This window comes from Zea mays, chromosome 4 (assembly GCF_902167145.1).
Source record: "Zea mays cultivar B73 chromosome 4, Zm-B73-REFERENCE-NAM-5.0, whole genome shotgun sequence".
Classification (NCBI taxonomy): domain Eukaryota; kingdom Viridiplantae; phylum Streptophyta; class Magnoliopsida; order Poales; family Poaceae; genus Zea; species Zea mays.
Window position 1 is genome coordinate 242,311,514 of NC_050099.1, and position 22,878 is coordinate 242,334,391.

Genomic DNA, 22,878 nt, shown 5'->3' on the forward strand with positions numbered 1-22,878 from the left:
CAGCCGAACAGGAAATCGGGTAGTACCATCCTAGATGCCAGAAATTGATACAAGTGCCATATACAAACCTGTAAATAATAAATATAGTTACAATGAAAGATTCATTTTTCTTCTTATACATGGGACCTTTCATCGATGAAATGAAAGGGTGTTTCGAGTTTCAACAAAGCTCGAAAGGGTATGGTAATAGAACACCGGTACGGCGGTACGGCTTTTGAACTCACACAAAGGGTCGTCTCTTTCAATCCACCATAATATAGGATTTCCAAATGAACGCAAAAAAAAAAAAAATGGGTTTCAAGGTACGACTTGTTGCTCCATCGTGCTCTTGCCGACAACGGCTAGCGAGACTAACCGCAACGATTTCCTCTATATTATCGTCCTAAACCTCACTTTTCACCACCTTTTAAGAGATTTCATTCCCTTAAATCTCGGCTCCCGCAGCGGTTCACTCTAAATCTATCCCCTATATAAAATGCACCATGTTACAATTTGTCATAGTCTAAAATGGTACACACATAATTTATAGATAATACATATTATTATCATGTCATGAGCTTAACTAGAGTTACAAATAACACAATTAACCGTATAGTGGGACTACAATGCTCCACTATCTATAGAGAAATTCTAAGCATTCCTTGGGGAACTATAATCTCCGCACGGACTAGTTTGAAAAAATAAATTATATTCGGGATTGAAGGCGATCGAGGATTGAGGTGGTTAGTCCTACATGTATCGGGTGTTTGGTTTGAGGAATGAATTATTCCATCATTTTGTCACTTGTCAATTTTTTGTTTAGTTTGTGGAATGGAATCAGATGATTTATTACCACCTCATTCCTCATAGTTATAACTAATATGAGAAATTGTGTCATCTCACATAATTTAAGGAATGAACACATAATACCATCTAATTTTGGATAAAATGATTTGCCAAATCAAATAGTCCAACCTTCAGACAGTCTGAGCTCACGTACCCCTGTCGCGCCACCAAACGTTGCTCGGATTCATAACTCGCCTCCTCTGCCGTTGCCCCATCCCCCAGGTCGCTCTCGCAATCGCAGGGACGTGAACTTGTTTCTCTGTCGGATCATAGAGAGAACGAAATACGAGATGGTTCACTAGCCATTTGAAGTAGCAATCGCAAGGACCTACCATGCAGGAGAGGACAAATAGTCCAGTACCACTATGCACAGTTGCACTGCGCTGCACCCTAGCACAAGACAGACATCGTGCGTACAGCTAACAGCTGCGCGGAGTCTTTTGTCAAGTAATGCTTCTACCTGCTCCGTTCTCGAATATTTATCATCGTTTATTAATTTATTTTTAAAATAAAATAAAACACTATAAATAAAAAATAGAGAGAGTAAAAAACTTGGATGTGAAACACATACGTGTCGGAAATGAAATTGATTTAATATTTTAGGATAGAGCATATAAAATTTAATGCTAGTCTTTTCTTTGTGTTATCAAACACATCACTATAAATAAAAATAGAATTCTATTTAAAGATTTTATGCATTATTTGCTTTCTACAAAGAAAAGATTAACAAAAGATCAGAATCTGTATCTGTATTCTTATATCTACCATTCGAAAAAGATATATGCTAAATTTGAAGTTCGCTAATCTTTATAGGCTCACTGTTATAAGGAGTACCAATCTGCATTACAGATTCCTATATACATCAGATTTATTCGCAACAAAAGAAAATTACCAAAAAAATATTGATATCCGAACACGTGTCCGTTTTTCGTCCCTACGTGTATGTACATCACGTGGCTGTATCATAGCCATGCATGCAGCTGCAGAAAACCACTGCTGGTAAAAACTAGCAGCCGAACAGGAACGGCTTGGAAGGCGAGCCATTGGCAATTTTGCCATTATCATTTATGGGCTTCGCCAGTATGCCATCGGACCCACAAATCATAGACACAGACGGTCCCACCAGTCATAGACAAGGGATGGCATAATAACAGACAGCCAAAATTGAGAGTGGCAAAATGACAAATTTCTCCTTGGAGAGCCATGGCTAGTGAACCATCTCGTATTCCGTTCTCTCTCCCTCTCTATACTGTGATCCGACAGAGGAGACAGTCAGCTTCACGTGCTTGCGAGAGCGCGCGACATGGGGGCGAGACGAGTGATGGATGATGAATCCGAATCCGTGCAACGTTTGGTGGCGCGACGAGTGAATGCGTGCAACGTTTGGTGGCGCGACAGGATCTACAGGACCACTACTGGGACAGCCCCACCAGGCCACCATGTCTCCGATCAGATCAGCGAGTGCCAGGGCTAGCTAGTTTCCTGCTGCGTGTTCCAATATTGCAGGGGTGCGCCATGCCATGCCATGCCAAAAGATTCCGATTCCCCGAGCCCCGCCCCCGCCCCCGCCCCCGCCCCCGCCCCGTATATATCCCCTGTCCGGAGAGCTTGTCATGCAGCAGGCTCCCCTCCTCGCCCGCCCCCGTACGTGTCCATCTCTCCACTCCTTTCCTTTCCTTGTTGGTAAGAGCAAGGCGAGACGTAACGTAATCCGGCCATGGCGTTCTTCCGGGGCCTCACCGCGGTCTCGAGACTGCGATCCCGCATGGTGAGTAGCGGTGGCGCTTTGTCCTTCACGGCCGGTCGTGTTGCGTGTGGGCTGTCGTGCTGATGAGCCTTTTTTTTTTCTCCCCCGCCCGACTCCCGTGCTGTTCGTACGTGTTGCCAGGCGCAGGAGGCCACCACGCTGGGTGGTGTGAGATGGCTGCAGATGCAGAGCGCGTCCGACCTCGTAGGACAGCTCGTCTTCCTGCTGCTCTACATTGCCGTAAACACGTAGAGCTGTGCATGTGCTATGGATGGGATGCTGATACTGTGTGTTTCTGCAAATTAAATGCAGGATCTTAAGTCCCAGCTGCGGGAACTGATTCCGGAACAGCAGGTTCGCTACACAGCTGCCTTGCCTGCTGTTCTTTTAGCCAGTGCTAGCAAACATCTCAACCATGTCGTGAGGAAGCACTTGCTTGTCTGAATGTTTTCATCTCAAACATGTGGTGGAACATGAAAGCCATTGCTTGTCTGAAAGTTTTCATCTCAAACATGTGGTGGAATACCAGATCAATTGCTTGTCTGAAAGTAGCTCCTACTGCTACATCAGTTAGTTCTCTCCCCTCTTCTGTGGGAGGCAGTTAGTTTTGCACCTAGCTGAAGTCGGCAGATTTAGAATAATAGTTATAAGTTTATTGGCAGAATAATCTACTTCACACCTGGTTTACCTAACCACTTCTCTTCGTGGAATATGAATGCCTGTTCATCTTGGCCTTGCTCTTCTCAGAAGTTAGTCTGCCTTGTTACAGGACCGCTTAAAGAAGCTTAAATCAGAGCATGGGAAGGTTCAGCTTGGAAACATAACTGTGGATATGGTATAATATACTGCTTATCAATTGCCTATATATGTATAGCTTTGTCGCTTTTCTAGGATAATGTTCTTGAATAATGTTCCTGCAGGTCCTTGGTGGAATGAGAGGGATCATTGGAATGCTTTGGGAGACATCCCTAGTCGACCCAGAGGAGGTAATCCTGCATGCATCCTCTTCATGGTGCTATGTTAGCATAGTGTACTATTATCAGCTTGTGCCCATTCTACGTCAAAAATGTGTACACAGTTCCAAATTTAATGAAGCATTACACGAGATCTATATAGTTTGGAAGGCACATGGAGAATTTTCTACGGATTTACTATAGCACATGGATTTGTCGTAGTTGAAGGTTATAATTGTTTTTAAGGCATTTTTTTAATTTTAGCATGATAGCTGCATTTCTTGTTTCTTTGATTCTGAGCTTGTCAAACCTGAATGTCTGGATTCACACCACTCATCATCTTTGTTGTTGTTGTTGTTGGATGTAATAATCTAGTTTCAAAGTGAAGCAACGAATCACAGCATTCATTCGCTAATAACCACTTCTTTTCTATCCAGGGTATTCGTTTTAGGGGCCTCTCAATTCCAGAGTGCCGAAAAGTGCTGCCAACAGCAGTTGAGGGTGGTGAACCTTTGCCTGAGGGTCTCCTCTGGCTTCTTTTGACAGGGAAGGTATATGCCTGCCTATATTCATTTAATTTCGAATGTGCCAAAAGTGTTCCATAAAACTAGGAAAATATTTATTGTTGATTAAGAATGGGGAGTGGGGACACGATTTTGCTTATCTTTCTATTGCCATTCCTTTAATATTTTTCAGTGTTCGCCAATTCTTCCCCTCTTTCTGTAAGTTTTAAGCATGTGGGGTTTTTCTTGTTCTAGGTCCCAACCAAAGATCAAGTTGATGCTCTATCAAAAGAATTGCTTGCGCGCTCAACTGTCCCAGGTATTTTGATCACACCGCTGGCTACTTGTGTTATTGTTTTGACCAATTAAATCTACAAATCATCTGAATGAACTGATGCTGATGTCTCCCTGTTCTAAAGTTCAAAGGTAGTCACAGATTGATAGAGAGGTCTATATGATTCTGTCAGTATGATTGTGTTAATGTTTATATGCTTTATCTTGCTACTCTCTAGCGGCTCATAATTAATATCCTTGCAGCTCATGTCTATAAGGTAATAGATGCTCTCCCAGTAACTGCACATCCTATGACACAATTTACCGCAGGAATAATGGCTCTTCAGGTGAGCCCTTCCACTTCTGGCACACTGTCTATTCTAAGTATAAATCACAGTTGTGAAATAAATCACATTTCCTTGCGAATTTATTTGCATTTTTTAGAACTGGATGCAAGTGGTATTTAAATTAATCCCCCATTGTGTCATGGATGTATTTGTAAATTATGAAGCCTCGAAAGTGACTTAGTTTTCCATTTTTAAATCCCATTTCAGGTTGAGAGCGAATTTCAAAAAGCTTACGGCAATGGATTGCCAAAATCAAAGTAAACTTGGGATTCCACCCATTTTCTTAAGTGTTCAGTGGTTGCTTTTCATGGTGTTCACAATTATTGTTTGTATAGGCTTTGGGAGCCTACTTATGAAGACTGCTTAAATTTGATTGCTCGGCTTCCACCAGTGGCTTCTTATGTTTACCGGAGGTAGCTTTTGTTCAGATATATGCTTCAATTTTTAATGCAATTACTGGAGGTCGCATCACTTGAATTTTGTGAAGTTAAAGTTGTTTACAGATTTTAGAATTAATGATTAATATTCTTTCATTTGTTGTTTGAAGAATTTTCAAGGATGGGAAATCAATAGAAGCTGATGATTCTCTGGATTATGCGGCAAATTTATCACATATGCTTGGTTTTGACGACCCCAGGATGCTGGAGCTGATGCGGCTCCATGTAACAATTCACGCGTACTTTTGCATCCATCTCTATTTCTATTTTTGTTATGTTTTGGAAGTACTTGTTTTTTCCCCTCATACTGTGACCTGTGTTGTTCTAGTGATCATGAAGGCGGGAATATCAGTTCTCATACTGGTCATCTGGTAATATTTGTTTTCTTGTTGTTATCTTGATTTTTTTTCATTAGTGTTTCTTAACGCGACAAGACAACGACAGCTGTCAATGTGATACTTTATCTTTAATATCTTGGCACTTTGGGTTGGTTTGGTGCAATGTGACTATTAAGCATGTGACAATACTTTAGCATGCACTATTAAAACAAGCTGAATTGTTAATCTGGAAATAACTCTTTAAATAGTGCATGATAGCATTTATTGGGAATTAGGACCTAAAACATGGGATAAGAGGGTTAGTTTTAGCTAATACTTTGCTAATTTAATCATGATTTGTTAGGACTCAACTGTATTCCTTGCTCTTTGTTGTATTCTATAGTAGCGAGTATAAAATGTTGGTTCTAATAGTAGTCGGTGTTGGATAGAATGAAAACCCTCTAAACCTAATTAGGGTAGGCTCATCACAATATGAGCACACACACTAGTCCAACACCCCAGTCGCAACTCTACCCATTCTAGACGTTGAGACTGGATCAGAACCCCAAGAACACCGTGAATGGAAGGCCATATTGACGATCTGGGACGTGGTTGGGACGCAGAGGACATGGACATCGCCGACAGCGACACGCTTGCAGACAAAGTGGAGGTCGATCTCCATGTGCTTCATGCAATAGTGCTGCATGAGATTGATGAAGAGATAGACCGTGTAGATGCTGTCACAGTAGACAAGAGTGGCGCACACAAGAGAGTTGTGAAGCTCTTGGAGCCATAATGTGTGGACGTTGTCACATGTCGGGGCAGCTAGCCCAATCAATATCGGTGTAGACAACCAGCTTAGAAATCGGGGAGGGTCGGAGAAGGAGGCCATGGTCGAGGGTGACATGGAGGTAGCATAGAATCCACTTCGTAGTAGTGAGGTGCGGCTCTCATGGGGTGTGCATGTGAAGGTACATCTGCTCGACGACGTAGGCAATATCGAGCCTAGTGAAGGTGAGGTACTGGAGAGCCCCAACGAGGCTTTGGTAGGCCATCATGTCACCGACCGGGGCATCGTCGTCGGAGACCTTTGCCTAGGTGTCAACTGGCGTGGAGCAATGCTTGTAGTTGAAAATACCATCCCACTCTAGAATATCGATGGTGTACTAGCGCTGGTGAAGGAAGAGGCCCTAGGGTAATGCTTCATTACGACCCCTAGAAAGTGGTGGAGAAGGCCAAGTCCTTCATGACAAACTCGCACTGCAAGGAGGCGATCGTGTGCTAGAGGAGGGTGGCACTGGACGTGTGAGCATGATGTCGTCGATGTAGAGCAGGAGGTATACAATGTCATCACCGCACAGAAGGATAAATACGGACATGTCTAACTTGTCCTCGATGAAGCCAAGGGAGACCAAGTGGGAGACAAAGCGACCGTATCTAGGCCACGGCGCCTGCTTGAGACCATACAAGGAACAGCTAAGCTTACACACGATATCTAGGCGAGTAGAGTCACCGAATCTAGCGGGCTAGCTATAGTACACCGTCTCAGACAGGGTGTCGTGGAGGAAAGCATTCTTAATGTCTGGCTGGTGGACCGCTTAGTCCCGAGAGATGGCGAGGTAGAGGATGGTTCAAACGGTGGCGGGCTTTACGACAGGGTTGAAGGTCTCATCGTAGTCCACTCTAGAATGTTGAGTGAAGCCTTGTAGAACCCAGTGGGCCTTGTACCGATTCAGGGTACCATCAGCCTTGAGATTGTAGCGGAAGATCCACTTACCGGTGACCATATTGATGACAGGGGCACACATCACCAAGTCCCATGCATGGTTGGCCATCATGGCCTCATATTCCTCCTCCATAGTGCGACACCAGTGGGGGTTAGTGAGCACACCATGGACCGAGGATGGGACAGGTGAGGGAGGCGAAGAAGTGGGACCGTGAGCATCAACCGAGCGATGGGTCGGATAATGTTGGTCGATTGCTGCATGACCATTGAGTGGACATGGCGGGGGAGGGGTCACTGTGGATGAAGACTAGATGGTGCACCGGTGGCTTGACATGAGAGCAAGCCAAGGCATAGGGTGGCTCCTCGATAGAATGAAACGATGGACTGGGTCGCACACATCACTGGTAGACGCGAGCGAGATCGGCGAAATGAGCCATAGGCACCAGGAAGTACAGGGCCATGCGTGGCATAGTTGACAATAACGATGTCACATGAAGCGCGGTCACAGACGATTGGGTCGCACATGGTGCAGGCAGAGGTGATAGGGCTGTGTGTGGCGTGGTCGAGGGTGATGGGGCCACATGTGGTGTAGGCGGTGTGGGCGGGACCATGGGTAAAGAAACAAGAGGGACGGCGACACGGTCGACATCCAGGAGGGTGTCATAGTTGGGAGGTGGGGAAGAGTTGGTGAGGGGGAAGATGTCCTCGTAAAAGGCCATGTGACGTGAGATGATGACACGGTGGGTGTGGATATCGAGGCATTGGTACCCCTTGTGATCAAAAGAGTACCAGAGGAAAAGACAACAAGTGGATCAGGGTGTAAGTTTGTGGGGAGCGGTAGCAGATGTATTAGGATAACATGCACACCCGAATACACGAAGATGCTTGTAAGAGGCTAGTGCCAAAGAGGGCGAACAACGGAGTGGGGTGGCTTAGTGCCTTGGAGGGAAGATGGTTGAGGAGGTAGGTGGTGGTGTTCAGCGCCTCAACCTAGTAGCGGACAAAAAGATAAGCCTGGAAGAGGAGGCAAGACAACATGTTGGTGGTGGTGCGAATCATGCAGTCGACCTGGCCATTCTGAGGGGAGGTGTGAGGAAACGACTATCGCAGCTGCACGTCGTGGGATAGAAAGAAGTTACAAGTTGCGGATTTATCAAACTCTTATCTTTTATCACACTGAACAACCTGGATGGTGTGACAAAACTAAGTCAACACCCATGCAAAGAAGTAAGATAGACTAGTGAAGGTGGCAGACTCACGTCAGAGGAGAAAGGTCCACAGGTAGTGAGAGAAATCATCTAGGATGACTAGATAGTTCTTGTAAGCAGAGACACTTAAGATCGGCTTGGTTCGGCTCACTGGACCAACGAGCTCCAAAACCTGGCTCGTGAGTCGCTCCGAGCCGAACCGTGCCGCCCCAAGTGCAAGACGACTTGTGAGCCTCGAGCTTCTTTCCCAGCCCTACAGCCGATAGCCAGAAACAAGGAGGGTGGGCAACGTCTAGGAAGGCAATAAGAAAAATCTAGCTAGATATCATGTTGGATAGAATGTTATAACCCTAATTAGGGTCAGCTTACAATAGAAGCACAGTAGCACACACAACAGTCCAACAGTCGGTTTCTGTTGTTACACTCTTGACTGTTTCCCCTCTAGGTAGGCCATTGTAGATCAGAAGAGCTCCATGTGACCATTGCAGTTCAAAAGGTATAGTTTATTGCAGAGGCGGATCCAAGGGTGGGGCAAAGGGGGCCATGGCCCCACCTCAAATTTTATATGCTATCACCTAGATTTAGATATACATCAAAATAAAAAAAACTTTTATATAGTAGGTACAACCAAATCTAATGAAACCTAGTTTTAATCTAACTTTTTCTCGACAGTCCATTGCTCAGCCCGCTCTCCATACAAGTAGTTCGATTCCTTCCTCTAGCGGCTAGCTACTCGACCTACTCGTGGTTCAATCGCTCCTTCGATCATGACTGGATCGGTAGTGGGTGACCAGACCCGTCCGCTACTAGTGTCACCTTGTCTTCTCGTCACTCGTTAGTTCATCACGTTGTCGGGATCCCACACGCAGCGCCACTACTTTGCCTCCTATTCCGCATCGACTGGTGGGCAAGCTATTGGTGGGATCCTGCCTTGGCACCATGGTGCCACCACCATCTGCCCTCACTATGTCACCAGGGTCCCACCACGTCGTCGCAATGCAACAATTGTTGTCGCTTGCCACTGCCTACAGCCGCTTGCCCTCGCTGCCCCTCGCATGTTGCTGCCTCATCATCGCCATCTCAAGGCAGACTCACCACAATGACGCGTCGATGTGGCCGCTTCACCCGCCTTTCTGTAGGGTGGCCAAAATGGTTTTCTGATATCCATATCATTTTTTAACGCTCCTAGTATTATCATCTAACCTTGTTATTATCATGAAGCTATTTTTATATAGTCGTCTAGTATCGTGGTTTGTCTCTTATGGTGTCGCCTCACCTAAAATTTTGTTCTACGTCCGCCACTGGTTTATTGTGTGCTCTTAAATCGTACTAGAGCAATCCGTGTTGGTGTAGAGAATTTCATGATACGTGTATGTAGAGAGAATTTTTGTTGTTCCACACTAGCCATTTTAATCCTTTAATTGCTTGCAACCTGCTAGCTACTGTGTTTTTTTGTCATGTCCTTGGCCCTTGGGTTTGACTTATCTTCTGTTCATGGTACTCATCCACATGCAGGTTGGAAGTGCTCTGTCAGATCCTTATCTTTCTTTCGCATCATCTGTGAATGGGTTAGCTGGGCCACTACATGGCCTTGCAAATCAGGTATGCTCAGTTTAACGTACTAGATCTGATCTGGTACATAATCTCTGCATTGTGCTTCCTTTTACTTGAGATTTGAAAAAAGTTCTCATCAATAAATTTCCAACTCTGGCCCTATTTGTAACCATTTTACTCCTTCCACCCTAAAAAATGTTCCTCTCGCTTCTTTTAGGAGTAAGTTTTTTTGTAAGTTTGACCAAACAATATAAAATTATCAATAATATTTGCGATATGTAATAACTACTCCATTCTAAATTATAAAATGAGTTGACTTTTCCATATACATAGCTTCCGCTATGCACTTAGATTAGATATACACTTTGTCTATATACATAGTAGAAATAACAGAAAAGACAAAAAAAACTTATAATTTAGAATGGATAGAGTATTGTTAGATTAATCATATATATATATTCATAAAAAAATATTTGGAGAAGCAAGATGTGCATCTTTTGGATGGATGAAGTACTATTATACCTTTTTTTTTGAAGAAAAGTTACTGTAGGGAGGACCTACAGTATTTTATTAATTCTGAGTCAAAGAGGACATATTACAGGAAAAGGAAACAGAAAAAATAAACAGTGGTTATGATACAACGCTCTGAATCCAATTGCTAATTTTATCCCTCAAATCAGGCTTAACTCTGTGGCCCACTAAACTCAATTCCTTTTTAAACATTTCCCGGCACTCATTGATCGTGGGTGGAATCTCATTGAAAATCCAGTTGTTTCTGTTTTTCCAAATACACCAAGTCATAATTGATAATGCTTTCCAATCTCCATGGAACGTGCCATCTCATTCTAATCCTCAAGAGGGTATGGATTAAATCAGTTGTTCTTGGCGGGCGGATGCCTAAGAGAAGACAACATCTCCTAGCAAAGTTGCATCTGAAAAAAAGGCGGGCTAACTCTTTATAGGATCCTTGAATTTTAAGAATATCTTTCCACCAGAAAGAGTCTACGACTTTAACTGAAGGTAGCGAGTTGTTGTAGTGGTTGGCCCAAATAATGTTGACCCACAGAATGTCAGCTCTATTGTAGAATTTGTGGAGGTTTTTCATAAGGAGGGCTTTGTTTTGTAGTTCAAGGTTTATGACACCCATCCCCCCTGAGCCTTTGGCTTGCAGACTGTTTTCCAAGCAACTTGAGGTGGTTTTTTGCGTTTATATCTGCACTTCTCCAAAAGCAATGTCGTCTGAGTTTATCAATATGCTTAATCACCGTTTTTGGGAGTTTGAGGGTGCACATGTAGTAAGTAGGAAGAGAGGAAAATACCGCATTAACCATTTGTAGTCTGCCAGCCTGAGATAAAAAACTGAAGTTGACGCCAGTCTTCTTTCGGTCACTCATTTGATGAGAAAGGTTCTCTAGCTGAGTTGGTTATGTAGTTTGAGTAGTACTCTTCAGATCCTGAGTTTGACTCCTCATAGAAGCGAATTTTAGGTTGTGGTTAAAACTCTCCTCGTCTGTCCCACACCAAAGCACAACATAGATCTAATGTCTGGTCCCAGTCGTGGTTATTCTCACATGGGTTATGATGTCACTGTATATGGGTGGGATGTCTCGTCGTTCTCACATGGGCTATGATGACGCTGTGCAAGGGTGGGCAATGGTTCGGGGTTTTCTCGACCTGCATGCATATACCAAATCTTATCAAGTGGAGATTTGTCTTTTTCGTTTCTCCAAATACAAGCTGAATTTCAAGATCATGTTTTTTGAGGTGATTGATGACATCATAACTTCTGTTATTAGCTACTAACTAACATAATTTTATATGAAAACTCAGTTTGTACATAAAAAAATAAAAGAAGACAAATTTCATTAACAGGTAAATTGAACCAACTCACTTGAGTTAAGGGGTAAAATAAACTAAAAATACTTTAGTGAGTTATGTGAACATTGTCCATATATGAGAGGAGTAATTTAGACTTTTTCTTTTTTTTTTTTATGGAGGGAGTACTATTTTACTAGGTCACCCATTTGATGTGCAATGCGCCTCAAGTCTCTGAAAGAAATACATTTTTCCTGCTGCTGCTCATATTTTTCTGTACTCGCTATTGTTGGGTGTATGAACTATGAACTCACCTTATATTGCAGGAAGCGCTTCTATGGCTCAAGTCTATAATTCAGGAAACAGGGAGCGACGTTACGACAGACCAACTCAAAGACTATGTCTGGAAGACACTGAAGAGTGGAAAGGTATATCATTTCACTGAGGTCTAGTGTTCATGATCATGCTCGAACACGGCCTTGTTTCCCGTAGGAAAGCTATACCAGTTCACTGAGGTTTGAAAGATATGAGCTGTCTTTGTTTATGAATTTGGTGTCTCGCTGATGATCTGTGTTCGCTGTTGCTTGCATTCAATCACAGGTTGTTCATGGATTTGGTCATGGAGTTCTGCGTAGGACGGACCCACGGTATCTATGCCAAAGGGAGTTTGCCCTGAAGTATTTGCCAGAGGATCCGCTTTTCCAACTGGTCCGTCTAGATCCTCTCTGTCTAATTGCATTTGCTTTCTTGAGTTGAACGATTTTAGATACGATACTCCGTACGTTACAGCTGTCCAAGTTATATGAGGTCGTGCCTCCGATCCTCACTGAGCTGGGAAAGGTAATGTGGTACCACATTGATCACGAGTTTTCACTCATTTGGTTTCAGCTTAGACCTCTCGTATTCACCTCAATCCATGTGTATTGAGGTGGATTGGAGTGTAATTTAAACTAAATTACACCCCTAATTCACCTCAGTACATGTGGATTGAGCTGAATACGAGAGTATCTAAATAAAGCTGGTTTATCAACACCATTCTTTGCCCATGTTTTCTCAGGTCAAGAACCCATGGCCCAATGTTGACGCTCACAGTGGACTCTTGCTGAACCACTTTGGACTATCTGAAACACGGTATGTTTGTGCTTGTAGTTTAGATACCAATTCAGTCATGTTTTTTTTTTTTTTTTACTTTGCAAAGCTAGTTCTGAATGAGCACAGAGCACTCACTCATGTCTGGGACACCAACTGTGCAGGTATCACACTGTCTTGTTCGGTGTTTCGAGAAGCATGGGGGTAGGATCCCAGGTCTGCCTTCTACCTTCTCTTTGCACAGTTTCTAAGTAATTCTGCCGGCTAATTTTGTTTGGTTATTTAATTATGATGCAGCTCATCTGGGACCGTGCCCTTGGCCTGCCACTCGAGAGGCCCAAGAGCGTTACCATGGAGTGGCTGGAGAACTACTGCAAGAACAAGGCTGCCTGAAGCTTTTCACAAATGCTGCTGCTTTTTTTCCCCCCAGCCTTGGCTGTTAATGATTAAACATGAGTTGTAGAACTATTCTTTTTCCCCCCATTGGCCGTTGAATAACGCAATAGCAGCGTGCTCTCGGGCGCTAGAATTCTGTATCTCTCCGTCACTTGGTGGACGTCCAGATAGACAGTTCATCTGCGGCAACACTGTGCAGAAGAGATTAGGACATTTCACTTGGTGTATGCCGACACTTGAGTTTTTGTTTAACGTTATGTTTGGCAGAGTTAATCGGTAATTACAGATTTGGGCTATGGCATGTTATGTTATCATGTATGCCAGTTATCTCGTTGTGGCGGTTGATCCACGACATGGCTGGATTGCTGAGTCGTTGGGGACTGTTCGAAAAAACACCATTATCAGCCACAGCCTCTCTGACCATAGGATGATATGACACAAACATACTATTTAAACAGTGAAAAAAAACGTAGCAGCAACTATAGATGTCCAAACGGATGGCACGGCCGGTCTAACCCGAGCACGTTTCGGCCTGGCCTATTTGAAGCCAAACGGATGGCACGACCGGTCTAACCCGAGCACGTTTCGGCCTGGCCTATTTGAAGCCAGCACGGTTAAGCCCGAACTCTTAACCGTGTCGTGTCATGCTGCCCGACGGGCTGACACTCCTTCACGAGCACGACACGGTAACAGCCTCATCGTGGCGGGCTGGTCGAAAAGCACAGCCCATATAGTGACCTGTGCCAGCTCGAACACGACAAAAACCAGAGCACAACAAGCAGATCATGGTTCCAAGATTCCAAGAAACAACACTTCATCAATTCATCACACAGCAACCAGATCAGGAGCTTAACAGAGGAGAGCAGATGAACACCAGTGAGCAGTAGATCCGAAGCAGATCTAGTTACCTCTGTGCTGGACAGGGACATGGCACCAGTGAGCAGTAGATCCAGAGCATCGGTTCTGTCGCCGACTCGCCATGGAGATGGATGGAGCCGGCGCGCACTCGTTCCTCATGGATCCACACACCTCACAGTCAGGAGCAGATCACACCGATCACCATTTCACAGTCGCCGATGTCGGCGCCTTTGAGGTCGAGGTATAGAGGTCAGAGGGGGAGGGCTAGAGGAGCCGGAGCAGGGAGCACGAGCACGTCAGAATGACCGAGACCGATGTGGCGACAAAGACAAAGGCACGGTCGGTCGGTCGCACGGAGGCAGGGAGCACCGAAATGCGCAGGGTTCGAGAGACGATGAGAGGCGAGAGGCCAGCCGCGAGCGGAGAGGTGTGAGAACAGGAGCGGGGCAAGCGGCGAGTGAGCGGAGTGGCGTTAGGGTTAGGGTTATACGACCACGACAGGCAAGTGGTTGGTGGGCTGGGCCGCTGGAGCTAGGGGAATGGGGGTGGGGGGCTGGGTCGTTTTCTTTGTGGAGCGGGCCGGTAACAAGGCCCGGCTATTACCGGACCGTGCTCGGGCTAGCCCAACGAGCTCAACAGCTGTCGGGCACGGCACGGACTCCGTGCCAGGTTGAGCTCGAACCCGTAACTGTTCGGGTCGGGCTAATGTCTGGTCAAAAAATGTGCTTCATGTCGGGCTAACGGGCCACATACTTTATGGACATCTATAGCAGCCATCGATTGGAAGAGACAACCTTCATGCCTGGTTTTTAAAAGTCGCACCTGTGTCCTTAAGTCCTTTTACCATACACTTTTCGAACTATGTTGAAACTTTAAAACAATCTTTCATATCATCAATGTAAAAGGCCCCGATGTATAAGGAGACAAAGGGCCTATTTATTTCGGTTTTTGGCCATCAAAATGGCAACTAAACTCTTAACTTTTCCAATTTGTTTCTGTGAGGATCTCCTAAATCAACACGAATGCAGAATTCGTTGATCGTCGTGATAGGAGGAATCTGCTGCTTACTAAACTTAAACCGTATAAACTCCATCTTTCTTTGCACGCATGTCTCATGATATCTAGATTCACGTAACAACCAGATTATTTAGAAATCTAGTTTCTCATGAAAAGCTCTTTAGAAAAAGGATGTCTCAAACATACCCAAAGGAACCTTTTATTATGCAAAAGCAAAACATGATTATTGTTCGCGTGCTGTTATGCTCACATAACCACCATGCACTTTAAATCTAGTGCTTTTGAGAGCAATCAATTTGTGTCCCTTCATTCAATTTATGGCATAATATAATTTGAAAAACAGTTCTAACCAAGGCTTTGATTGGTTCCTTTAGTCCATGAACTAAAGTTTAATCGAGTGACTAAAGTTTAGTTCTTACCCTGTTTGGTTTCAGGGACTAAAAATATTCATAACATATTAAATGACTTATATGAAGACTAAAATACCCCTTAACATTCTCTCATCATTAGTGCAACTAAAATAAATGATAGATAAAAGGTGAAATTAATATGGTTTAGCCCCTTTTAGTCACACCTTGAGAGACTAAAGACTAAAACAATTTAGTCCCTATTTTTTCTCGAACGCGCAAGAGCACCGCACAACATTATATTAAGAGTAAGAAAGCAAAGATATGCACAAGGAGGCCATACAGAGGAAGGCCAAACAGAAAAATAAAAACAGCCCCAAAAAGGACAGAAAGGAGAAAGGAAGAAAAGGAAAACTAAATCGATCCAGTTGTCCAAAGGGCTCCAGCGATACCATGCCTGTCAAGTTGCTTTGCCCCAGCCATGACCCAACAACCTAACTCATTAAGCAAACAATGTCGCGCCTTGGAAATAGAAGGGGATTCCCCCTCAAAAACGCCCCTGTTTCTTTGTAACCAAAGGCACCATGCTCCAAAAATATAGCACAATTAAGGCATTTCCTTTTATCCTTGATGATCCTGCCACTCATGTCTTGCCACCATTCTACAAAGGAAGAGGCAGAAGAGGAGGGAGCAAGATGCCCCAAACCACATTTTTTTGATAATGGAAAAATCATCCGACCTTGGCCTCAAATGAGGTTACGACCATTTATTACAAGAGACGGTAGCATATTGCCAAAACTCCTCCTATGACCACATCAGAGAACCCAAACTAGCCAAACCAAAGAACTTCAGCTACCGAACCACAGCTACTACATAGTTACACGCAACGCAGACCCCCATCCAAAATTGCTGAAGAACTATAGTAGCACCCTCTCCACATTACGACATGAAGACTTTATTAACTCTTGGTCCTCCCTTCTAGGCTGAAGCTGGGACCAGAAGTGGCACCAATATGTTGCTCTGAAGGTTACCTGCACACATGATTTAGGAGATGAATTATTGTAGCATCCCGAAAATTCAAATCCTGAAATTTTCTCAAACTCGCTCTAAATTCAAAATGAATTTCAAATTTCATTTCAAAATGTTTGTTTGCGAGTTGATATCAACAAATAAAATATAGTGGTCTATATTCTCTCCAAAATCCTCCTCCAAATATCCTACAAATATTTCCCCAGTGATCCCCCTCAAATTCTTTCCAGAAATATTGTCCAGATATTTCTCCAGTGATCCCCCTCAAATTCTTTCCAGAAATACTGCCCAGATATTTCCCGAGTAATCCCCTTCAAGTTCTTTCCAGAAATATTGTCCAAATATTCCACCGATATATCTCCAAGTATTTTCTTCCTAAGAAATACCTTCAGAATCATTTTTCAAGTCCCTACAAATATTTTCTTCATAACTTTTCTCATGCTCATACGTATACGTATGCCTCCAGTGTCATACGGTGAGCTCTACAAGCTAATCTCACTTATACAAGACAAATACATGCTAATCTCCCACTAATCCTCTCATCCTCCCACTAATCCTCTCATCCCTCCCCCTAATCCCCCCACCATGGCTATAAATAGAGGGGCAAGGGCCTCCTCTCTTCCCACCCCAAGCCATTTCATGGCAACTCTCTCCCCCCCCACACACACCCACTCCATGTTCCACACAAGCACACACTAGCACAAGGATCGTTCGATCGTTCTTCGATCGTTCGTCCCCCCTGTTCTTAGTTTGTTTGTTCGTTCGTCCGATCGTTCGATCGTTCGTCCGATCGTTCATGGTTCGTTCGTCCGTTCGTCCGATCGTTCGATCGTTCGTCCGTTCGTTCGTCCAAATAATCTTTTCCTGTTGTTATGCTGCCGAAATTCCGATCGTTCGTTTGTTCGATCATTCGATCGTTCATCGTTCGTCCATAGTCCCTATTCATCGTTCGTTCATAGTCCCTATTCATCGTTCTTCCAGATAATCTTTGTCCTGCCGTTATGCTGCCGAAATTCCGATCGTTCGTTCGATCATTCGATCGTTCATCGTTCGTTCATAGTTCCCTATTCATCGTTCATCATTCGTTCATAGTCCCTATTCATCGTTCTTCCAGATAATCTTTGTCCTGCCGTTATGCTGCCGAAATTCCGATCGTTCGTTCGTCCGATCATTCGATCGTTCGTCCGTCCGTTCGTCCAAATAATCTTTTCCTGCCGTTATGCTGCCGAAATTCCGATCGTTCGTTCGTCCAATCATTCGATTGTCCGTCCGTTCGTTCATACTTCCTATTCATCGTTCATCGTTCGTTCATACGAACTATTCACTATCACTATTCACCATTACTATTCACCGTTACTATTCACCGTTACTATTCACATACACTATTCATCATCGTTACTATTCATCGATGATATCTATAATTACTTTTCCGTCGCCACTATTCATCGTTACTAATCATCGTTACTATTCATCGGTCATCTAGTTATCCCAAATTTCAACTACTCATACATCATGTTGTCCAGTCCACCTAAGACCAGCTAGACCCATATTCCAGTCATACGAACTCCGGTGACTGTGATTTTCCTTCCAGTAGGGAACTTTCCATCTAGTCACTCATCCTAGGTTTCTCCAAGTTGAGCACGCTTAACTTTGAGATTCCTTCGAACCAGGCTCCCAAACTCAGATTCCAATAATTCTCGTTTCTAAATTCTTATCAAACTATTCCCTATCCAACCATGTCATCCCTTAAGCATGGTCCATATTCCAGAAAACCCCAAAATACTCTTGTCCCATATTCTGCCTATAACTCTCCTGTTCATACTAAGTCAGACGATTCATTCGTCACTATTCTCACCAACAGTGAACTTCACTGTGCTACACCACATACACCCAGCTATAAATACACCCAGCTACCCTCTCCCTCTCCACACACACTCAACACCCTCAGCCAAGGCAAACACCCCACCCACTCAGTTACTCTGCTCTGTCGGCTACACGCATAGTGTCGCTTCGCCTCCAGTCTACCCTCCTGGTAAGCACCTCCGCTCCACCACCAGTAATATCACAACACCACATGACACAGATTCTACTCAAGACTCTACCCATCCATATATCACTATCCTGACCACTATACTAAATATTTGTTGGTATACTTGCTTGTTTGTATGTTTGCTTATTCATGTTGCATAGTTATCGGAGCGTTCGTGCCGTCTCGTGGAGGCCAGATCTGCAAGTCTACGCCAGGCGGTGGAGCCAGAAGCCAGTTCCGCGAGCTCTCCTTCCCCCTTCGCCGAATAAGCACGGCAAGCTCACTGGATCCCTTTGATGCATAAATTACCTATGATTTTTCAACCACAACCCTCAGCCTGTTATTTTATACATGATATGATTTTGAGACAAGTTATTATGGCCACCCAGCTGCTTGCCGCAATCAATCCCTGATATATATGTTCCAAATGATTTGAGAACAGGTGTGAGTTTTCAAAAGAAAATGATTTTCAAAATGTGTGTGATGAAGGGTTTTCACCCTTATCACCTTTGAGTAGGGATGATCAGGGACTCCCTGGTTTAGGGGAGGGCCTAAGGTGATGGCTCAGCTGGTTTAGGCGTGAGTAGAAGGATTGTCCCCTCGTATAAGGACCGGTTTGTCATCTTTCACTACCTGTACTCATGATAAGTACAACCACTCGAGACTGTGTGGGCAGTCACTCAATCTGAACTCGTACGGTCCAACCCCAGGGTTATGAAGGCTGGGGAGCACCGGGAGGATAAGGAGGGGGAAAGTTTTGTCCGGTTTGGACATGGTGGTGGCCTGACTCCTTTCGGATAACCGTTAAGGTTAGGACGTGCGAGGAAAGAAAGAGATTCGGATTCGGATCTCATTGATCATGAGATCGCAGAGCCGGACTAGTGGGTAAAGTGTACACCTCTGCGCAGAGTTTGAAAACCTATTCGAATAGTCTGTGTCCACAGGAATGGACGAGTCTGGTATGGTATGGCAATTAATGTTTTGTTTTTCAAAAAAAGGGTGCGTTTGAGAAAAGTGGTTTTTAAAAGGTTCGGCGGTTGAGCCGTGAGCTATGGTGGACGGGAAGTCCAGTAGCTGTTTTTGAGAATGAAAACCAGTAGGAAACTGCTGAGATACCTGGATGGTTTAGTCCAGGGGATTTTGTTATAATACTGAAAAACTTCCTGCTCCTTTTGGAGAGGATGCGCTTTGCAAAAGTACAAAATGTTTTTCAAAACAACCCTGCATAAAATATTGTTGTTTCTGCAAAATATTCTGAGCTCCACATATTCCATGCATTATATCTGATTTCCCCATTCCGCGGGTGAAGGTGGGCTGCTGAGTACGTTTGTACTCACCCTTGCTTATTTGTTGTTTTTCAGAAAAAGGAGATCGGGTAAGAGTTACGACTGTTCCCAACCATGCCTGTGGCTGTTGGACCGCTGATTTGCTTCGCTGCGTATATCGGGCTGCTTCAGCCCCACTCTGATGATATGTCCCGAGTTGTGGACCAACTCTTAAAGTTGTTCGCCACCTTTATAGGTTTGTCTCGTTTAAGCAGATCTGGAATCATCTGATGTATAAATGTGTTTACTAGCCTCCTGGGACTAGTAATTGTATCACATTTGAGTCCCAGAGGATTGGGACGCTTCAGGTGGTATCAGAGGTGTTAGGTTGGCCGCAGGACGTAACCCTTAGCCTGATCAAAAGTTTTTGAGTCCAAACTATTTTCTTAAAAAAAATCTTGCTCTCATCCCTTCATTTCAAAAATGCTTTCCCCCTTTCCTTCTCTCAGAAGTCAGATGGAGGTTCGTTGCCAAACCAGCTTTTGCCAGAATGAAGATGGTTTCCCCAAGTTGTTGAAAGCATGCACAGCTCGCCTCGGAATCAGGAGCCAGCCAGAGTATGATGGTCGTGAATTCATCGAGCATGGCACAGAGAAGTGTGTCGTGACTATATACATTGGATCCAGTCTGCGCCATGTGGAATGGAGTGTCACTGCTGCTGGGCACAGATTCAAAGACACCTGCCAAGTCGTCGCCCGCAAGGCATTGAGGACCCTGTGTCAGATCTATGAAGAAGAAGTGGCCGACACACCGCTCAGATTCTTTCCGCCCTTTCAGAGAGACCGTCCTGCTTGGATGTCCAGGATGCGTGCATTGGAAGAGCAACAGCTGCTTGAGGACGACCCCACAGTCGTGTACCTCTCTGCATACTTGCTCACCCTGGATGCCCAGTATGATTTCTTGGCCCGGCACCACCGTCAGATGATTGCCCGAGCAGAAGATGCAGAGAAGCTCAACCGTAAGCTCCATGTGGATCTCACCACAGCTCAAGCCCGTGTAGCTGCCTTAGAAAGTCGTGAAGTCATTGCTGTTGAAGCCCTGAAGCAAGCCAAGGATGAGCATGTCCAGAAGTTGATGGAGGCCTACTTGGTCACCCATAACCAACGTAGAGCCCTGCGGATCCAAGAGCCCGCTCCATCCAACCCAGTTCAACCAAGGAGAGCTGAAGACCCCCAAATTCTTGAAGGTCACCCGGTCTCTATCAGAGGAGAGAAGAAGGCTTGGGAACACCCGGAAGGAGCCATAGTCTTGGAAGGAATTCCAGTCTTCCCTCAGGCTATGAATAAGCAAGAGCACCCCAAGTCCTCCCAAGATTCCCCGCCAGAGTTGTTTGAGCCCCTCACCGTGAAGAAGATTCCAGCACCATCCCTTGAAGTCAAGGAAGAAGCTGCAAGCACCCCACCAGCACCACCGCCCTCTGAGGAACTACAAGAGCCAGTCCCGCTTGAAGAAGAGTTCGACCGCGTCTTGCCATCTCAGTCGCCGCCAGGAGAAGTCATCAACATCAGCTCCCTGTTGACCCATCCAGGAGATGTCTCAGATTGAAGTTATGTGCAAGCCTTGCCAGAAGAGAAGCTGCCTGGTCTGAGTTAGTTATGCCCAGTCCTCTGCATGCATTGGGTAGTGAAGTTTTTCTTCACTTTGGCTAGAGCCCTGCATGTATGAGAGGTAATCGTGTAGCCTCGTGTTTTCAAAAACTCTAATTGTGTGGCCCCCTAGGGCATTTCAAAATGAATTTCGCTTGATGTTTTCCTCCCTTTTGATTGCATATGTGATGCTTTAACGTTAGTGCTCATAAGTCCTGGTTAGCATAGTCCTCAATTCAGAAGCTGAGCAGTAGTAGTTATGCTTAGCCCCCGAATCTGAGTAGTCCGTGCTTTGGAAAAACTCTATTCTTCCCTTATTCAAAACATTTGATTTGTTTGTGCTTATCATTGCTGAGCTTGTGTGTTTTCTTTTCATTTTTCTTAAAAAGGTTTTCTCTAAAAACATAAATCACAAATTAGATATAATCCTCACCTTATGCTTCCATTCTCCCCTTAACCCATCTCAAGAAAAAGTGCCTTACCCAAGAAGATACCGGGAAACTTACCCTTGAAGCCTGGAATAAGCTACAGAAGAAACCAGTCCAGCCGCTCAGTCAAATGGACCGACCGTGAGAATCAAAGCACTGCCCCTGAGTCAAAGTAAACAGGAAAAGAGGACAGAAGGAGTTATTACCATACAGAGAGGCAAAGATTCTTGGAACCAGAGACCACAAACATCAGGGTCATCGACCCCACCACTCACCCGTGCCCCCGCACGCGTGCCCGCCTCCATGCGCACTACCACCGCCCCACGCCCCCTTTGCAGCGCATTGCCGCCACCCACCCCCCTTTGCAGCGCACCCACCGCCGCCATCGTCGCCGGCAACACCAAGTCCCCCTCCCCTTGTCGCGTCTACTACCGTGTGGCACCTGCTCCATCACCACCACTCCACCCCCCTGAGCACCCCCACTCGCCTATAAACCCCCCCACCAGCTCCCTCAACTCCCAACTCGCTCAAAGCACACTCCAAATAAATCCCCTCTGCCAAATCGCAAGCAACTCCATTTTCCACTCCCTCACCCCTAAGATCACAATGCTTGGTGATTCTTGGGTTGAAGACTGTTGTACATGGTTCATAGTCTTCGGTTTCCTCCTCTGTATGATGGTAATACTCATCAATAGAATCCTCCAGTGGGAAGAGCAAAGAGAAAGAAAGAGGCAGTGAAAAGTGAGAAGTGAAAAGAAGATAATGTAGAGAAGATGAGAAGAAGGTTCTCCCAGAATCAACCCTGTGTCAGTCATTTCTCCGCAGCCTGCTCAAACAGCAACAGCAGAAGAAGGCATCGTAACACCCTTGTTATGTGGTACTTCAAGGAGTTCAAATCCCCAAGATTCAAGAGTTCTACCCTCATTCTTTTTAAGTGGGGTAGTATTCCAGTAAGGTTCCTGCTATGAAGAAAAAGGAGAAGACTTGTAGCAAGCTTGTGGAGGACCAGATCATCAAAGCATATAAGTTTCTCGATGAGAAGTGGTCACCCAAGTTTTGTTGATGAAGC

General features: G+C 44.8%; 1 protein-coding gene across 4 annotated transcripts; it reads left to right on the forward strand.

Annotated features, from left to right (window-relative positions):
- The first annotated feature begins 2,433 nt into the window (after positions 1 to 2,433).
- LOC100280203 (uncharacterized) lies at positions 2,434 to 13,496 on the forward strand. Of its 4 annotated transcripts, none has more exons than NR_158674.1 (19): positions 2,468 to 2,593; positions 2,714 to 2,776; positions 2,885 to 2,926; positions 3,342 to 3,407; positions 3,493 to 3,558; positions 3,963 to 4,076; positions 4,284 to 4,347; positions 4,566 to 4,648; positions 4,856 to 4,905; positions 4,984 to 5,061; positions 5,196 to 5,310; positions 5,414 to 5,456; positions 9,852 to 9,938; positions 12,032 to 12,133; positions 12,306 to 12,413; positions 12,495 to 12,545; positions 12,763 to 12,836; positions 12,959 to 13,010; positions 13,092 to 13,440. NR_158674.1 is itself a non-coding variant. In NM_001361029.1 (19 exons), exons 1-19 carry the CDS (start codon positions 2,543 to 2,545, stop codon positions 13,185 to 13,187), a joined length of 1,419 nt encoding a protein of 472 aa, NP_001347958.1. In that variant the 5' UTR covers positions 2,468 to 2,542; the 3' UTR covers positions 13,188 to 13,461. The 4 variants fall into 4 exon arrangements, 3 of the variants coding, with proteins under 3 accessions (XP_020407103.1, XP_020407104.1, NP_001347958.1); NM_001361029.1 differs by having other exon boundaries at positions 5,196 to 5,324; positions 13,092 to 13,461; XM_020551514.3 differs by lacking the exon at positions 2,714 to 2,776 and having other exon boundaries at positions 2,434 to 2,593; positions 5,196 to 5,324; positions 13,092 to 13,496.
- The last annotated feature ends 9,382 nt before the right edge of the window (positions 13,497 to 22,878 follow it).

What these genes read in the sequence shown, in the direction of transcription:
- LOC100280203 (NM_001361029.1), top strand. Translation starts at nt 2,543, where the DNA reads ATGGCGTTCTTCCGGGGCCTCACCGCGGTCTCGAGACTGCGATCCCGC. An exon ending in TGCGCGCTCAACTGTCCCAG is followed by an intron (nt 4,348 to 4,565) that starts GTATTTTGATCA and finishes ATATCCTTGCAG; the next exon opens with CTCATGTCTATAAGGTAATA. An exon ending in TTTGGACTATCTGAAACACG is followed by an intron (nt 12,837 to 12,958) that starts GTATGTTTGTGC and finishes CCAACTGTGCAG; the next exon opens with GTATCACACTGTCTTGTTCG.